This window comes from Capra hircus, chromosome 16 (assembly GCF_001704415.2).
Source record: "Capra hircus breed San Clemente chromosome 16, ASM170441v1, whole genome shotgun sequence".
NCBI classification, from domain to species: Eukaryota; Metazoa; Chordata; class Mammalia; order Artiodactyla; family Bovidae; genus Capra; species Capra hircus.
This window is the reverse complement of record NC_030823.1, coordinates 52,278,123-52,295,573: the sequence shown is the minus strand read 5'-3', so window position 1 is coordinate 52,295,573 and position 17,451 is coordinate 52,278,123. Positions and strand designations below refer to the sequence as shown.

At 48.7% G+C, this 17,451-nt stretch overlaps 1 protein-coding gene across 5 annotated transcripts in view; it reads left to right on the top strand.

Moving 5' to 3' along the window:
- The window catches only part of PRDM2 (PR/SET domain 2), a 131,973-nt gene that overhangs the window by 97,595 nt on the left and 16,927 nt on the right, over positions 1 to 17,451 (top strand). The window contains exon 9 of one of the 5 annotated variants that reach the window (XM_018060603.1): positions 14,023 to 14,087. The exons of the other annotated variants lie outside the window; for them this stretch is intronic. Coding sequence (XP_017916092.1) covers positions 14,023 to 14,047 — 25 coding nt within the window. The 3' untranslated portion in view covers positions 14,048 to 14,087. The remainder of the gene's footprint in view (positions 1 to 14,022; positions 14,088 to 17,451) is intronic. 5 annotated transcript variants of the gene reach the window in all.

Here is a 17,451-nt window from a genome sequence, read left to right as displayed (position 1 = left end):
TCTGCTTGGCATTGACTGAATATTTGTGAATTCATGTCGCTTTTATACCACCTCAAGGGTAGACATGCAGCCAGCCGCTGGTGCTAAGTGCATAGACAGAACTTAACTTTGGTAAGAGTGAAATAATCACCCACGTGGAGTGTCAGCTTCCTTTGTATACTTGTGGACAGTTCACTCTAGTCTGGAGACTTATCTTTATGGATCCGCAAAGAATGAAACAAAGAAGTTGTAACATTTGTATTAGGTTGCTATGAAATTGCTGGGTTTTTGTTTTTTTTTTTTTTTAAGATTAAAAATGGCTGAAACAGGCAGTTTCATAAAGTCCTCCATGGGAGTACTTGTCCTGATACTTTTTATCTGCCTGTGTCCTTGCTGTTCAGGAAAGGGTGGTAAAGCTGAAGGTGTGATCAGCCTCCCTCAGTGAGATGTTCACACTTGTGGCTTATGGATTCCCAGCTTAGAAAACCCCAAAAGGCTTAGGAGGCAGGTGTGTGGAAGGAAGAGGCGGAGGTGCGAAGCGGCTTTCAGCATTACCCCTGTAAATGCTCTAGAAGCCGAGTCCAGAACCCAAGGAGGAGCCCCGGGTGCTGTGAGCTGGAAGGGGCGCTGCTCTGGGAGCAGGGAGTGGATGTCCCTCTAGGCCCCTGACAAAAACCACCTCCATCCCCCTCCTTGGTGGCTTAGCCTTGGGCAAGTATTTTGCCTCACCCAGAGTGGCGAGTGGGCAAGATGGTCTCCCGAGTTTTCCTTCTAGCAGGAACTCCTTCCAGGCTGTGTATGCTTACATATTTCCCATCGGCTCTGAAAGAGCTGGGTGAGGGCTGTCACGTCCCCCTGGATGTGGGAATACTCAGATACTTAATCAAGTGAGGGTCCCCAAAAAGGCGCTCAGGTCCCTCCACAAGAATGGCTTAGGGTTTAACTCTTTGTGGAGTTGAACATTTTTTTAAGCTATTAACTAAAACCTTATGTCCCTGCAGCTGTTTGGGAGCATCTGGCAGTGTCTAAGCTGGCTCTTTTAATTTGGATGTTACCAGTACTTTCTCGGAGAAGGCAATGGCACCCCACTGCAGTACTCTTGCCTGGAAAATCCTGTGGATGGAGGTGCCTGGTAGGCTGCAGTCCATGGGGTCGCTAAGAGTCAGACACGACTGAGCGACTTCACTTTCACTTTTCACTTTTATGCATTGGAGAAGGAAATGGCAACCCATTCCAGTGTTCTTGCCTGGAGAATCCCAGGGACGGGGAGCCTGGTGGGCTGCCGTCTATGGGGTCACACAGAATCGGACACGACTGAAGTGACTTAGCAGCAGCAGCAGTACTTTCTAGCACAGTTTTTTACAAAAATCACAGTAAATTATTGAGTACCAGACTGTGTTCTAGATACACATTGTGTCCAGTTTACATCAGTGGACAAAAATCCCCACTTTTGTGCAGCTTGCATGTGATGCCTTTCTCCAGTTTTTACTACTTCAAAACCTCTCTCACTTCGTCATAGTTCTCCCAAGGCTCGGAGGCCAAGAAGATGCTTCTACCTAAATATTTGAGTGTGGATATTTAGATAACTGGAAACTTTTAATACGTTAAAGCAACTCTTCTAAAATTAATCTCACAGTGCATTCGATGAGATGGTTAGATAGCATCACCGACTCAATGGACATGAATTTGAGCAAACTCAGAAATACTGGAAGACAGAGGAGCCTGGTGTGCTGCAGTCCATTGGATCGCAAAGAGTCAGACATGACTTAGTGATTGAACAACAGCAAATACATTCGTTATTTTATTTCTGTGTATTTTGGCTTGCTATCTGGCCTCACTTTGAATTGATGGACTTACCATTAGAAACATAAAGGACACTTTGCCTTGAAAGTGGGTTAGAGTACAGATGGGTGAGGAAAGGCTGTAAAGTGAAGAAAGTGTTAGTAGCTCAGTTTGTCCAACTCTGCGACCCCATGGACTGTAGCCTGCCAGGCACCTCTGTCCATTGGATTCTCCAGGCAAGAATACTGGAGTGGGTTGCCATTCCCTTCTTCAAGGGATCTTCCCAACCCAGGGATCAAACCCAGGTCTCCTGCATGGCAGACAGATTCTTTACTGTCTGAACCACCAGGGAAGCCCCAAGGAAAGGTTGACTTGGATATAAAAGCCACAGTTAAAGTAGTCCAGAGATGAGGCTGAGAATTGAGGGAAATGGTCTGCCATTTCTGTCATTCATTTTTGGAGACATTGCCATGGCCTCCTCTCTCCCTGGCCGTATGAACCCTGCTGCTGCTGCCCTTTTGGGGTCCAGTCTCTGTGAATGTCCTGATACAGCACTACTTAGGGGAGTGTGTTCAGGAGCCTCCAGATGGTTATCAGGCCCCAGCTCAGCACTTCTCAAACTTAACACAGAGGTGGCACTCAAGCTCCCAGCTCCAAGGACCTAAAACCAGCCTTTTAAGTAAAGTGAGACCTCCTTGGGGTGGGTCCTGGGTAGTGTGTCAGGTCATCATCCCAGGTGACTTCAGTGCACACTGAAGAATTTCAGAGTTTATATGGGAAAAATAATGACTGTGTAGCTCTGGCAGCCCACTCCAGTAGTCTTGCCTTGGGAGAATCCCATGGACGGAGGAGCCTGGTAGGTTGCAGACCATGGGGTCATGAAGAGTCGGAAACGACTGAGCGACTTCACTTTCACTTTTCACTTTTATGCATTGGAGAGGGAAATGGCAACCCACTCCAGTGTTCTTGCCTGGAGAATCCCAGGGAAGGAGCCTGGTGGGCTGCCGTCTACGGGGTCGCACAGAGTAGGACAGGACTGAAGCGACTTAGCAGCAGCAGCAGCTCTTAATTGCTGAAGTACTTGTGTGTTCTCAACATTGGCAGAATAGGTACTAACAGCATTGTTCACGTTTTCTGAAAGCTGGGGGTCTGGTCTTGAGCCTGGGCTATATGCCTGCAGGAGACAGAGGTGATAGGTCCCCAGGGGGAAAGGATTGGTCAGGCTGTTGTGCAGTTTCTTGCTGAGCGTGTTGCTCAGAGGCCCCTCGTGGGGCCCCACCTTCTTGGTGCCTTGACCCTTTCCTGGGAGTTTGCCTGCAGGATGTAAGGCCTTAAATACGGCAGTGCTGTGGGATTTTAAAAAAGAAGAAATATATATTGGTGAAAATAATGACATCTGTATCACCGTTGAAATTCTTTATAGACGAAAATGTCTAGTATTCAAAAAACAAACGTTGAGTGGAACAGAACCTGAGGTTTGAGTGAGTGTGTGATAAGGACAATGTGAAGCTGCTCATCCCTTCAGGCAAATGCCCACCCAGAGTCCTGTTTGAGGGCCACCCAGCACGGCTCCATGCCACCCGCTGCCATCCATTCCCTGCCTCCAGCCACACCAGTGCCCCTGCGTTCTCCCACTCCCCTCCCTCATGCCTCTTCCTCTCCAGAAGGTGATGGAGGTGGTCTGATAAGCCCTGTGGTGAAGCTGACAGTTTCCAGGTGCTTGCTTTGTGTGAACTGTGCAGAGCATTTTCCAAACTTGACAAGAACCCCATGAGGTGGGTATCATTTACAGATGGGGGAACAGACACCAGGAACGGAGAGTGATTTTTGTTCAGAGGTCACAAAGCTCACAAGTGGAAAGCTAGGATTTGAACTGCCTCCAAGGTTAACACCTTCCTGTTGATTTATAGTTTTTTTTTTTTTTTTTTAAGCTTCATTTTCTCTAAATGTAGAATACAGGACTTGCTAGTGTCTCTAGTGAGGGCTTTTCAAGCATCAGTGAGCAGGTAGAACCATCCCTTCTGGGTAAGGCTTCTTCCTGGTGCAGCAAGACTTGATAGTATGGAACCGCTCATGGGAACACATGTGGTTTCACTTTTTTAACCGTGGGCCATGCTTCTTCCTCCATCGTAGAGCTTTCAGGTCCACTTGGCTTCATGGTGGTGGTTTAGTTGCTAAGTCGTGTCTGACTCTTTGCAACCCCATGAACTGTATGTAGCCCACCAGGCTCCTCTGTCCATGGGATTTCCCAGGCTAGAATACTGGAGTGGGTTGCCATTTCCTTCAACAGAGAGTCTTCCTGACCCAGGGATCAAACTCACATCTGAATTGTAGATGGATTATTTACCCATGAGCCACCAGGGGACCCCAGTTGGCTTTTTAGATCAGTCTGATTAGTCGACAAAACTCTGTTTAATAATAATAATGTTCTTTGATTTTGGAAGTGGTTCTAAACCAGGGTCCCCTGGTTCACCATGAGTATTCTCAGATGTCATGTGAGAACCTTGACCCGTTTGGCCAGAATCAGAGTTGCTTGGGGCTTCCCTTGCCGTGTCAGCACATTGTCCATTGAGTGCAAAGAAAGAAAGTGAAGTCGCTCAGTCGTGTCCAACTCTTTGTGACCCCACGGACTGTAGCCCACCAGGCTCCTCCGTCCATGGGATTCTCCAGGCAACATTACTGGAGTGGGGTGCCATTTCCTTCTCCAGGGGATCTTCCCAACCCAGGGATTGAACCTGGGTCTCCTGCATTAGAGGCAGATGCTTTAACCTCTGAGCCACCAGGGAAGCCCCTATTGAGTGCAAAACGAAAGGTTAAGTTTTTGTCAAAAGTTATTTTTAAAATATTGGAGCTTGAAGGGTGTGTAGGGTTTATTTACTTTCTGGATTAAAAAGAATTGGGGGGGGAAAAAACACATTGTGACGCTACAGTAAATTATCAGCTGCTGCAATAATGACATTCAGTTGTGAACCATTAAAGGACTTGGGAACACTTTTATTAAACTTGCTGAACCACTGGGGTGATAGGATTAGTATGAGCTTCTGTTTTCTGCCTTATTTGGGCCAGCTGAATTCTGTTTCAACTGTCTCTTACAGAAAGCAACCTGAAATTTAGGCGGATGGTCCAGAGAACATAGAAGCTTTGAATGGAATAAGTTCATGCCTGAATATGCCTTCACAGGTCCAGCTTATAACCCACAGCAGGATGCCAAACAAAGAGCCGACGTTTTTGAAAATTCCTTGATAGATGCTACCCGGGTTACTCAGTAGGGTGTCATTTCAGTATTGACAGAAAGCTACAGATAGAGTTGAAAGTATTGCTTTATGTCCTGAATGAGAACATATTTAAGCATATTTCCATGTCAGTGTTTAGACAAGAGCCTACTGTATGACAGTGTTATGTTTAGATGACCTCTTGAGTCTTAGCATTAAATCTAAGTGTAAATTTTAAGTGGGAAACATTTTTAAATGACCTAGAGTTTGTTTCACACATAAGTTAATAATAGAAGGGAGGTTAGGCTTTAGGATACAATTCTGGCCCTTTTTTTTTTTTAAGTTAAAGTAGAATTTAAATTGAAAATTGCATTTGTGTCAGAACTTAATACTTGCCAAAAATGTAACATTTTAACATTCTCTATTGGAATGAAGTTATTTAAAACTCATGTGGATTCAATTTTCCTTGCAGTAACATTCTCTTCTCACTTGCTTTTTATAATCACATCCAATCCTTGCCAGCCCAGCTCAAGTTTAGGGACATTTTCAGATGGCTTCTATTTCCAAAGCTATTATTGGGCCTGTGAATTCAGGCACATTTTCCTATAGTGATTCAGTCAGCCAGCCATTCAGAAAACAGCTTTCACGGTCAGTCTGATCAGGAAGGTGTTGGTCAGTAGATCTGACAAACTTTGTCCCATATACAGCAGTTTTCAGAGGACCCTTAGGGTGTAACTGGACACCATGGAGGAGCTGAGGGTATTCCTGGCTGTTTCTTCCTCCCGGCACTAACTCCCAGGAAGCTCTCCCACCACCTGAGGAAGAACAGTTGCCCTCATTTACAGAGAAATCGATCGAGTCTGACAGGGACCACATCACCTGCATTCTGCCCCACTGCAGTAAACGATTCCGAACCCCGCTGGTTCCAGCTCTTTGCTGCTGTGTGAAACCATCAAATTCACTGGGGTTTTACGTAAATGGGCTTCCCAGGTGGTGCAGTGGTAAAGGATCTGCCTCCAAGTGCAGGAGACTCAGGCGACGTGAGTTCAATCCCTGCATCAGGAAGTTCCCCTGGAGGAGGAAATGGCAACCTGCTCCAGTGCTGTTGCCTGGAGAATCCCATGGACAGAGGAGCCTGGTGGGCTACAGTCCATGGGGTCGCAGAGAGTCGGACATGGCTGAGCACACACATCCTTTGTAATCACTGCATTCCCCAAGTGACTGGCGCTGATGCCATCATCCACAGGGGTTCTGCTGGGGAGAAGTTGGGGAGCATGCCGGAAATAAACATTGGCCTTGAATGCCTAGCTATCTGGCTGCTAATTCCCTGGGTTCCACGTGTCACGGGTAGGACAGACCGCTGGCTGAGCCCGGGGCCTGGTCTGTGAGTGGCTGGGCCCGAGGAGGTGGCATGTCTTCCTATGAGGCTGACGGCTCTGGTGGTGACCACTGTCGCTCAGTGATGACTTGAGTCCTCACAATGATAGAGCTGGGGAGGCCCCACTGAGGAAACGGATGGGATGTAGTGACGGTCCGTGGTGGAAAGAGCCGGAACGTGGCAGGTCATGACTGCTGAGGAACTCGGAACAAGTTGCTGAAGAAACTGCTCATGCTTTCCAAGGCCTGGGAAGAAAAAGATTTCTTTATGGAAACTGACAAACCTCAGCTTAGCTTATAGTTGTTTCAGAGAAACACTCCCGAAGGCCCTCAGATGGTCCTAGCTCTCCATCTGGGCCCCCAGGCACAGCGAATGAGCCTGGAGCACCTGAGGATGCAGAGGTACCCAGGGAGCTCTGGATGCCTGGCCTCCCAGGGCCCCTCAGGGTTTTGCTGTGACTTCATTTCAGGCACTGGGATGTACCTAAGGACACTGACTGGGCCCAGACCCGGAGATGCTTATCAGCTGTCCATCCCGACCTGAAGTACTGCCCTCGTCCCTCCGTCTGCTCTTCTGTTCTCAGAGGCCCTTCGCTCATTCATACATTCTTTTCTTGATTTGTTAGCTTGGTTTACTAAATGTGCCCCCTCCTAGAATGAAAGTTCTCCCTGAGCAGGAGCTTCAGTGTGTTCACTGATGGATCTCCAGCATCTCCCACACTGCCTGCCAGGTAGCAGCTGCTCAATAAATGTTTGTCAAATGGATAAAATGTTTAATCCTGGCTTCGTCCTCTTATTAGCCCTGTTAGCCTTAGGCGAGTTCTTTAACCTCTGAGCCCCAGCTTTCCTTTCTGTAAATAGCAATAACAGTCCATCTGACCAGGAAGGATGGTTGTGAAGATCACAGGTGTGCCTGCCCTTGTGTGGGTTGCTCTTACCTCTGGAATCTCAATTTGAATCTGACTCACGGTTGGGGCTGGTGCTCAGGTGCAAAGGGCTGGACTTTGGCCAATGATGAGGTTCCATGGCCGCACGGGTCGAGGTGGCCAGAACCTTCCTTCATCATATCTTGCCTCCACCAGACAAGGAGCTCAAGTGGCTGTCACCCTGGCTTCTGCTGCCCGTCACCCTGGGGCCCTTTGCTGTGCCTTAAGCAGGCCTGTACTTCACGTACTGACTGTTGCTCAGTTGCTCAGTCGTGTCGGACACTTTGCGGCCCCATGGACTGCAACACGCCAGGCATCCCTGCCCATTACCAACTCCCAGAGCTTGCTCAGACTCGTGTCCATTGAGTGGATGATGCCATCCAATCATCTTGTCCTCTGTCGCCCCCTTCTCCTGACTGTAGCTGCTTCCCGTTCTCCCATCAGATAATGAGCCATAAAATGAAATCATGTTTCAGATCATAGTGGGAGAAAAAAAATTCTGTCATCCCCCTGTGTAACTTATTTTCTGTCGGTTTTGAATTTCAAAGTTAAAGTGTAAAATTTTAAAAGCTGAGTTTGGAAGAAAACACTTCATTAGCTCTGTGAAACCATGAAAATTTAACGAAGGGACCCCAGTTCACTGAAATGAGAAGGATGGTCACTGATGTTTCAAAGCACTTGATGCCCACTGTTTTCAGGGCTTTACACATGCTGCCCCATTTAATCATTGTACCGACACTGTGAAATACTTTTATATTTCCCATTTTACAGATGGGGAACCTCCAGCACAGAGGTCATGTGGCTTGTTAGTACCCAGCTGCCCAGGTGTGGACAAGAAGCACCAGCTAATTTGAAGGAATTAAAACTTGTGCTTGAGGTGAACGAAAGTCTTGGTCTTTTCTGTGTGTGTGCTCAGTCATGTCAAACTCTGAGACCCTATGGACTGTAGCCCGCCAGGCTCCTCTGTCCATGGGATTCTCCAGGCAAGAACACTGGAGTGGATCGCCATGCCCTCTGCCAGGGGATCTTCCCAACCCAGGGACCAAACCTGGATCTCCAGCGTCTCCTGCACTGGCAGGTGGTTGGTCCTTCCTGGTCAAGTCCGGTTTGTATGCTCTCGGGAGACCACGCTGAGCAGTCTCAGCCAGCTTGGGTGTGAGGAGCCACCTCGTCTGCCAGCTTTGTTAGAGGATGAGCAGATCGAGGCACCAGAGGATTAAACCTTGCTCCCTGGCATCAACTTTTTAGGTTTTTTTTTTTTCTTTCTGTTTTCATAGGAGTCTTTCCAAGCCATGGTTGGCAAGTGGGTTTGGGGTTTCCATCTGTGCAAGGGGAGCAGCTGCCAGGGGTGCCATGAGCAGGATTCCAGGCAGGGTCACGCTCAGGGATCCGGGCCGGGCCGAGTGCCCGGTGTCCGTCTTGGACACAGGAAGGGGGATGACTCTATGCACAGGCGTTTTGCTGTCAGGTCTAATGAAGCTACTACTTCCCTCACTTTTAAAAGTTGCCCGGAACATCATTTCACCTTTCCTGGAAGGCTCAAGGTGACTAGCACCTTGTATTTTGTGGTGATGAAGTGACACCCTCAGAGTTCGGGTGTGCAGGATCCAGAAGCTTGAGATGTATGTGGCTCAAGTATTTTTGGAGAAGGTTGTACCTCTCACCATCTACTTTTTCACCTGTTTGTGGGTATCGTCTGTACTCCCTGGCAGCCTTTAAATAGTGTCTGATCATCATGGGCTGGAAAGTCGGACAGGGGCCCGGTTGAGGTGGTATGTCAGTAAGGAGGTTGTGTGTGCTCAGTCATGTCTGACTCTTGGTGACCTCATGGACTGTAGCCATGAACACTCCTCTGTCCATGGGATTTCCCAGGCAAGAATACTGGAGTGGGTTGCCACTTCCTACTCCAGAAGGGTCTTTCTGACCTAGGGATAGAATCTGCTTCTCTTGCATCTCTTGCATTGGCAGGCGGGTTCTTTACCACTAGCATCACCTGGGAATCCTCTAAAGAGGCGCTTAGGACCTGAGAACACCCAGGGACCTCCCTAGTAAGCACAGTGCACTGCAGAGAGGGGAGCGTTGAGTGTAAAACACACTGAACTTGAACAGTAGACTGCTTGCTTGCTTTTAAGCTCACAAAAGCACATGTTCTACACGTGGAGAGAATCAAAGGAATGTTCTGGTGACAGGGCACACAATTAGTTCCTCAGCAAAAGTTTGTCGCAGGAGAAGCACCTTAATTCTGCATTAAAGGTACATCTGTTTTTTGGCCATTCCTGTGGTATGTGAATTCTTAGTTCCCTGCCGAGGGATTGAACTCAGGCTCCCTACCCTGGAAGCACAGAGTTTTAACCAAACTGGACCACCAGGGCAGTCCCTGCACCTTGATCCTTACCCGATGCCTCTGTCCTGTAGTCTCTGTTTGGGATAAATGTTTTATTTGGTGCCAAGTGCTCACAGGTGATTGAGTCTGTAAGGAAACGCCTGGATGTTCGTTCCATCCCAGAGCTTGCCGCCCAGGCTGCTGGCCCTGCCCGTGGACTGGCTTTTCCCCTTTAATTCATGATATCCCCCCAGAAGTTTTTCAGAGTTTCTCTGATAATCAATGCATGGGCTTATAGGTGTTGTCTCCTCCTACCTCCTTCGTTCACGTTTAGACTCCTTTGAATGAATTTTAACCAGTGAGTTTGGTGAGAGGAAGCCTGGGTTAACTTGGCCTTCACGGAGGGGCCAGTTCCTTTGATGTACCTCAATAGATTGGCATCAGATACTGTAGTTGATTTGTTGGTTCTGTGAAGTTACTTCATCACAATAATTAACACTAGTGTTAATTATTTATAGCCTTAAAAATGAAGAAATTTTAGTTGTTTAGCCCATTGGTGCTGGCCAGTGGCAGGTGTTCCATTAGGTAAAGTTCTGAATCTGGCTGGGCAGGTGCTTAGAGGGGAGAGTAGTTTGCTGGTCTGGTAGGTATTGTCTGGTTAATTTCAGCCTGAGGTGGTAAATTTCCTGTGTTTCCAGCTGTGTGAAGGGGACCTAGTTTGGATTATTTCACCGGGATGTTCACTTAGGGGACCACCTGCATCAGAAAACCACCTAGGAGGCTTATTAAGAATTCCAGACATACTAAACCACCATCTTTGGCGGGGGTGGGTGGTGGGTCTTTGAAGTCTTCATTTTTATCAACTTCTCCAGTGAGTCTTACCCAGACTTCAGAGTTCCCCTCTGGGTCTTGTAAAGGGGGGAAAAGAATGACATGATATCACCACATCTCATCATTTCGTTTGCTTCTGGTTTTCATTTTTAATTATTTTCCTTTGCTTTTGCAGTCTTTTTGATATATTCATGACATTTTTCATCTCTGAATGCTTGTATAATAAAACACCCTGTGACAGATGAGCCAGGGCCACCTGAGAATTAGGGTCACTTCTGAGGGTCAGAGCCGAGGTGATCCTTGAGGATCCCATGCCTTGCTCATTGTTGCTCTTCGTGTATCTTTTTGAGGGGAATATATGACCTTAGGTCATTAGGTATCACACAGAGCCCTGCTGGTGCGGTGTTCACTCCACCCTGCACCTACTGCAACACCCAGCACACAGTAGGTACTTAGTGTTGTTGTTGTTTAGTCGCTAAGTCATGTCTGATTCTTTTGTGACCCCAGGGACTGTAGTCCACCAGGCTCCTCTGTCCTTGGGATTTCCCAGGCAAGAATACTGGAGCGGGTTGCCATTTCCTTCTCCCGTGGATCTTCCTGACCAAGGGAACGAACCTGTGTTTCCTGCATTGGCAGGCGAGTTCTTTACCGCTGAGCCACCAGGGAAGCCCCAAAACAAGGTCCTCCTCCCTGTCTCCAGTTTTACTTCAGACATCTACCAAGGAGTCCCTCTCAAGTAGAGCCTCTACAGTTACATGGCCATGGATGGCTTCTCTTGCATGTTTTGTTATTTTTGCTCAAAATGAGGAACGCCTCCTCCCTCCGAGAGCCTAAACGCTGTTTGGTTTCACGATGCCACTCACTTGACAGGGCTGTGCCAAACAAAGCTATTGCCCAGACTGGACTCAGAGCACCTCTCACCTGGGCTGTTTCTCCATCTCACCCGTGAGCCAGAGCTTCTGGGTAACGGGATCCAGCCAATGGAGTCAGAGGGCTGCACACAAGCCCTTGAGGACGGCAGCACAGAGGTCTCTTGTTTGCAGGTCATCAAGTCACATGTTCACCGTGACCTAAGGAATAATTGGAGTGGGTGCACTTTGCAGAGACAGGAGCCAGAGGGTGGGGTGGTGCCAGACATCCTTCTGAACTGCTGTTAGGATCTCAGCTGTGGATAAAACGAGATAAGAGCCGAGGCTCAGTTGGTTGTCGTTTAACCACCCCGGCATGTGAATGGATGCTCCTCACTCCCCCGGTGACACAGGGAGCACCATGCCCTTGGATGCCCAGCTTTAAATGGAGCCAGGAGTCAGCTCTATTAGTCTCCAAACCTGTTTATGCCACTATTTTAACAATGTTTTATAATAATACAAACATAATCATGTGTATGGCTTCCCCGGTGGCGCAGCGTTAAAGAATCTGCCTGCGAAGCAGGAGATGCAGCAGGAGTGGCGGGTTCGATCCCTGGGTCAGAACGATCCTGTGGAGGAGGAAATGACAACCCACTCCAGTATTGCCTGGGAAATCCCATGGACGGAAGAGCCTGGCAAGCTACAGTCCATGGGGTCGCAAAGAGTCAGACATGACTTGAGTGACTAAAAACACTCAACAACAACGATTGTGGTTATAATAAACATAGTAATAAATATGCCAGTATTATTGGATTGTATGATTGAATTAAATAGTATCCAAGCCTATGAAATGTGAACATAGAGTTTTTTTTTTTTTAATGGAAAGCAAATTTGGATGCTGAGAAAGGCTCGTGGTAATTTGCTTAAAAACCTACCATCCAATTAGATGTGGGTGAGAAACGTTGAAAAATTCACATAAAGACAGAAACATTTTGCACTCAAGTTGCTCTTAAAAATTTCTTAAGTTCTTGCTCCACTTGAAGCAGCAAGTGGAGAACAGTAACTGTGTGATGCATTATCGGTGTGGTTTAGTTAAGAAAGATGGTAGACCTTGGCCCTTCATTCATTCATTGATTCATACACTCACTCAAGAATTTAGGGCCAATGCCTGCTGCCACGCGTTGGGCACTGTTCCAGGAGGATGTCCTAGTGAGCAGAACTGACAAAATTCCCCACCCTCATGGAACTCCTGTCCCACTGGGAGAGACAGACGGTGAACAAGCAAGTAACCGTATAGAGTGTCAGCTGATGAGTGCTGTGGGGAAAAGTGAAATGGAAAGGGGAGCAGAGTATTAAGTGAAATGAGGGCTACCATGTAAATGCATCCTGACTGTAAAGGGACTATATGTATACATAGAGAGAAGAGGGGGTGGGGAGGGAGAAGGGAAACGACGCCTGTGGACATAGGGCAGGAAAGCCCTTGGCAGAGGGGACAGCAAGTGCAAGGGTCCTGAGGTAGCAGCATCTGTGCTCAGGGGACCAGGTCACAGGGAGGACCAGGAGAGGAGTACAGGGAGGTAACCAGGGGCCAATTCATATTGGCTCATGCAGTTCTTGGGAAGATTTTGCTTTTATTCTGAGTGAGTGGGAGTCATTGAAAGGTTTTGAAGGGAAGAGTCAGATGATATGACTTGCTTTTTGAAAGAATCACTCTGGCTGATGTGTTAAGAATAGGCTGAAAGGGGCCAATAATAGAACTAGGAGGTGCGCACAATAACGCAGGGAAGAAACGGTGGTTGGACTGGAATGTAGCAGTGCAGGTGGTGAGTAGCAGTGGAATTCTGGATATCTTCTGAGGGCAGAGCCTCAAGGTTTGCTGAAGACTGGACGAAAGAGAAGTCAAGGATGATGACAGGTGTTTCTGCCTCTGCATCCAGAGGGATAGAGTTGCCATTCAGTGATTAGGTGACAGAGCCTGTTTGTGGGGTACATGTGTGCTGGGAATTCAGTTTAGGGGCATGTGAAGTTTGAGATGCCATTAGACACTCAAGGTGAGGGGAGTTGAATACACAGGTTTGCATTTTAGAGGAAGGGACCCAGCTGGAACTGTATTAATAAATTTGAGAGTCCTCAAGAGTACCCATGAAACTGAAAACCATGAAGCTGGCATCCCCAGGGAGTGAGAACAGATAAAGAGGAGCAGCCCAGAACTGAGGCTGGGGGAGCTGGGCCTGCTGTGCCGTCTGATGCAGGGGACCTTCGTGGGCCACAGGCTCCTCTCCTGGACTTGAGTAGGTGCTCTCTGCTTTGCACTCCCAAGTGGTTCTCCTCTTCACCATCGTAGAACATTTTGGGGCCCGCGGTGGTGGTGGGCATGGCCCCTAGCCTCGTCCAGGTAGGCACACCAGCCACAGTCACCCCAACTTTGCTGCCACTGCTCCAGGGAGGTGGACTGTTTCCACCTGAGAAACCATCTGCAGCAAGCCACGGGAACCCCAGGAAAATGCAGGGCTGCTCACAAAACTCTCAAACCAGCTTCCTGTAACAAGCAAGAGATCCCAGATCTGTAGTTCACGATTCAGAAAAGGCCCGATGAACAGACTTCCTGAGCTCTTACCCCAGTCCTTTTCCCATCTGCAAACTCCCCAAATCCCCTGGTGTAAAACTTGCTTTGAGACTCAGGCAGGAAAATGAGGATAGGAGGGTAGGTAATAACAAAGTAACAATCCCCTCTCTGTCCCCAGGAGTGGCCTTCAGAGACAGAAATGATCCCTTCTAGAAACCCTGTCTCTCTTCTTGCTGGGGTAAAGTAAGTTACACGTTTTTTGCTTTCTTTTTCCTTCCCTCCCCTCCCACCTCCAAATGAAGCAAAGCAAAGGACAGCATGGTAAAGTGAAGCCAGTCCTGGAATGTGCCCTGTACATTCCACGGAACCCAAGGCTCAGTCAACAGAAACTATTTGGGGGGGGGGGCATGCAGAGCACTGCCACCCCTCAACACACAGTGTTTCTGCAGTCGGGTCCCTTGTCTGAGCTCTCGTATCCTCTCTTTTTGCTCCTTCCTGCTAATCACACTTTGTAATTTTATATTTGCTTTTGTATTATGCAAGTAACGACCTTCTTCCAGGTCACACACCCCAGTGTTCTAGACACCAGGTCTGTTCACTTTACTGCTCTAACCCTGCCCGGCATGAGGTCTGGTATATAATAGATGCTTGATGGATCAGTGCTGATAATCATGAGGATGCTCAGTCTTGTTTCGTGTGTGGACAAGGCTCCCTCCCCTTCATAGGCCCAGAGGACACCTCTCCATGATGGCACATGATGCCGTGTGTACATGTGCAGAGTTGAAAATCTGGCTCCCAAAGAGAATAAGAACTCAGATTCAGGACGTGTTGCTTCATGTGGCCGATCTTAGAAATTTTCTGTCTAAAAAGGCTAAATTAAAAACACACACACACACACACACACACACACCAAACTTTGGAGTGCTTAAAGGGTACCCTCTGAGGTTCACCATAACCCAAACCATCCCCTTGCAGTCATTGTGCCTTCAGAATTCATGTCTGCCTGGCACTCCACTGTGCCCCCAACACCAGGCCTGCACAGAGCAGTCAGTCAATACATAGTTATCAGATAAATGAAGAACATACTTTTGGGATGAACAACAGCCTGCATCCTCCTCTTGGGAACCTACACTGCCTGTGGGCATGTGAAAAACTCAGAAATCCTGCACAGACATGTCTGTTTGACTCCATGACCCCGTGCTCTGGAGTAAATGGCTGACTTCAATCCCACGTCTGCTTCTCGCCAGCCAGTTGTGTGTTGTTGGGCAAGGTGCCGAACGCCTCAGTGCCTTTGTTCCTCACTCATACACTGAGGCAGTACTCATCTCACAGGCCTCTCGTGGAGACTGCATTTGTTATCCCATGTCAGGCCGCGGGAACTGTGCTCAGCATGCAGTCAGCATGGACATGCTGGCTGCTGTAATGAGCATGGGTAATGAGAACCTGGGAAGCATCTGGGCAAACCTGTTCCACTGAACCTCAGTTTGGGAGATACTGATCAGGAGGAAGGAAAATCAGGAGGTATTTCATTCCCCGTCTGCAAGCATGAGACTGTGGGCTCCTCAGGAGTGTCTGGGTGGTGCCTTTTGCCTGTCCCCGGTAGGGAGGGAGCCCTCCACAGTGAGCAGTTCCCAAACCAAATGGAGTGCAAGATCCTAGTAAGGCCCAAGCAGCTCAGAGAGGAGTCAACGGCCTGTGTCCAAGTCATTTATCATCATCACCTCAATTTCCTGCTCTGTAAAAAATAAAAAAGGGTGAACTGTCCCAACCCTGGCCACTGGACCCCCTCTTTGAGGTCAGCCGGGATTCAGGATGTAGGCCTTGGGGATCTCAGGGCAGAGATGGGGAGAAGGCATAGGGGCAGCCTCTGTCCAGTCCCCTTCACCCTTGAGGAGGATGCCTGCAGGCCCACAGCACCCCTGCCCTTTGGGCAGCATCATCACCCACTGACTCACATCTGGTTCAGGCACATAGCAAGCGTGTCTTTCCCCTGGTTGTGCCAGCCCTGCATCTGGGATGCCCTGCCAGCCAGGCACGCCCATGCCTCCCAGGGCAGGCTGGTCAAGATGCCTTGGGTAGCAAAGAGCCCCTGAGATCCCACAAGGCTTTCCATCAAGGCAGCCCCCTCTTCTCATTGATATCCTCGGACAGGCAGCAGGCATCACGTTCTAGAAATCCTGTGATCAGGACTCTCAGTTCCAACAACTCCAGATCATGCGAGGGTTTATCCCTGGAGTTGACTTAATCTTTTTAACTTCTTTGGTCTTAGACAACTTTAAAAGATGGAGTGTTTGTAATAACTAAATTTTAGTGTCCTTATAGAATTTTACAGTTTCAAAGAGCGTTCCCATCTGGACCTCATGGGAGCCTGTTTCTGTCCCAAATTGGGAATCTGTTTTCTATGTGTCCGTCAGTCTTGCCACACTTGCATTTGTTCCTGTTTTATTTTTGGCTTCCCTCCCGTTCTTACAAGTTTCCTTTTGAAGAAAGCAGACTGTTTTGGCTCATCTAGAGAAGAGAAGGGCCAGCATCTGGGCTTGAACCGAGTGGTTCCAGGAAAAAAAAAAAAAGGCAGTGAGCGGCAGAGATGCAGCCAGGGGTCAGAGCTGAGCGCCAAGGGGTCTGCTCCACTCTCCCTCCTGTCTGGGCTGCTCATCCACAGCTCGCACCTCACAGACCATGACATCTCCTGCAAGTGTGACATCCTTCAGACATGACCCACTGCTCCAAGTGAAGTGTGGAGAGGGTGTGTTGGGGACCCTGGTTTGAGTGGGGTGGTGAGAGCAACCTTCTGGGAAGACACTGCCTTTGATGATTGGGTCTTGGAGTGACACAACCAGGCCCAGTTAGGGTTGGACTGCATGGGGAGCCAGCTCCTGGTCTGCTTTTATCGTTTAGGGAACCGTCTCTGAACACCTCCTGGTGGCAGGTGGGAAGGTGGGTGAGAAGTGCACAGACTCTCTGTACTGTCCATGATTGAGTCCCCAGGGGGCAGCAGGTGGGTGGAGGCAATGACAAAGCTGGGAATGCCCTCATCTGGGCCATGCCGAGGAGGCCGCCTGCCCCCACGGTTGCTTTTGCCCAAGTCCATCAGGGCCTCATGCTGCCCTTCCTCATTGTCCCCTACAAAGCAGTGCTACCAGGCATGCCCCCTCACTCCTTCCCAAGAAGAGCTTGCTGTATGACCTTGAACAGGCTACCATCTTGCTCTGGTTCATTGTCCTCATCTGAGAGTGATGGGCTGCTGACTTGGCCTCTGGGATCCCCTGCCCTTCGCCTATCCTGGCAGGACCAGAGGCAGCCACAGCCAGGATCTCAGAGCCAGGAAACTTCCTTTGGCAGGGGCCATTGCTGGCTGGACCAGCCTCCTATTGACCGGCTTGTGTTATGAGCTGTCATGTGCTTGGTGTTTGGAGTTAAAGTCCAGCAGGGTTGGGGAACATACGGCCTCTGCAGATCTAAGAAAATGAAGCGCGAGTGTCAGTTGCCCAGTCGTATCCAACTCTTTGTGACCCCATGGACCGTAGCTTGCCAGGCTCCTCTGTCCATGGGATTTCCCAGGTAAGAATACTGGAGTGGGTTGCCATTTCCTTCTCCAGGGGATCTT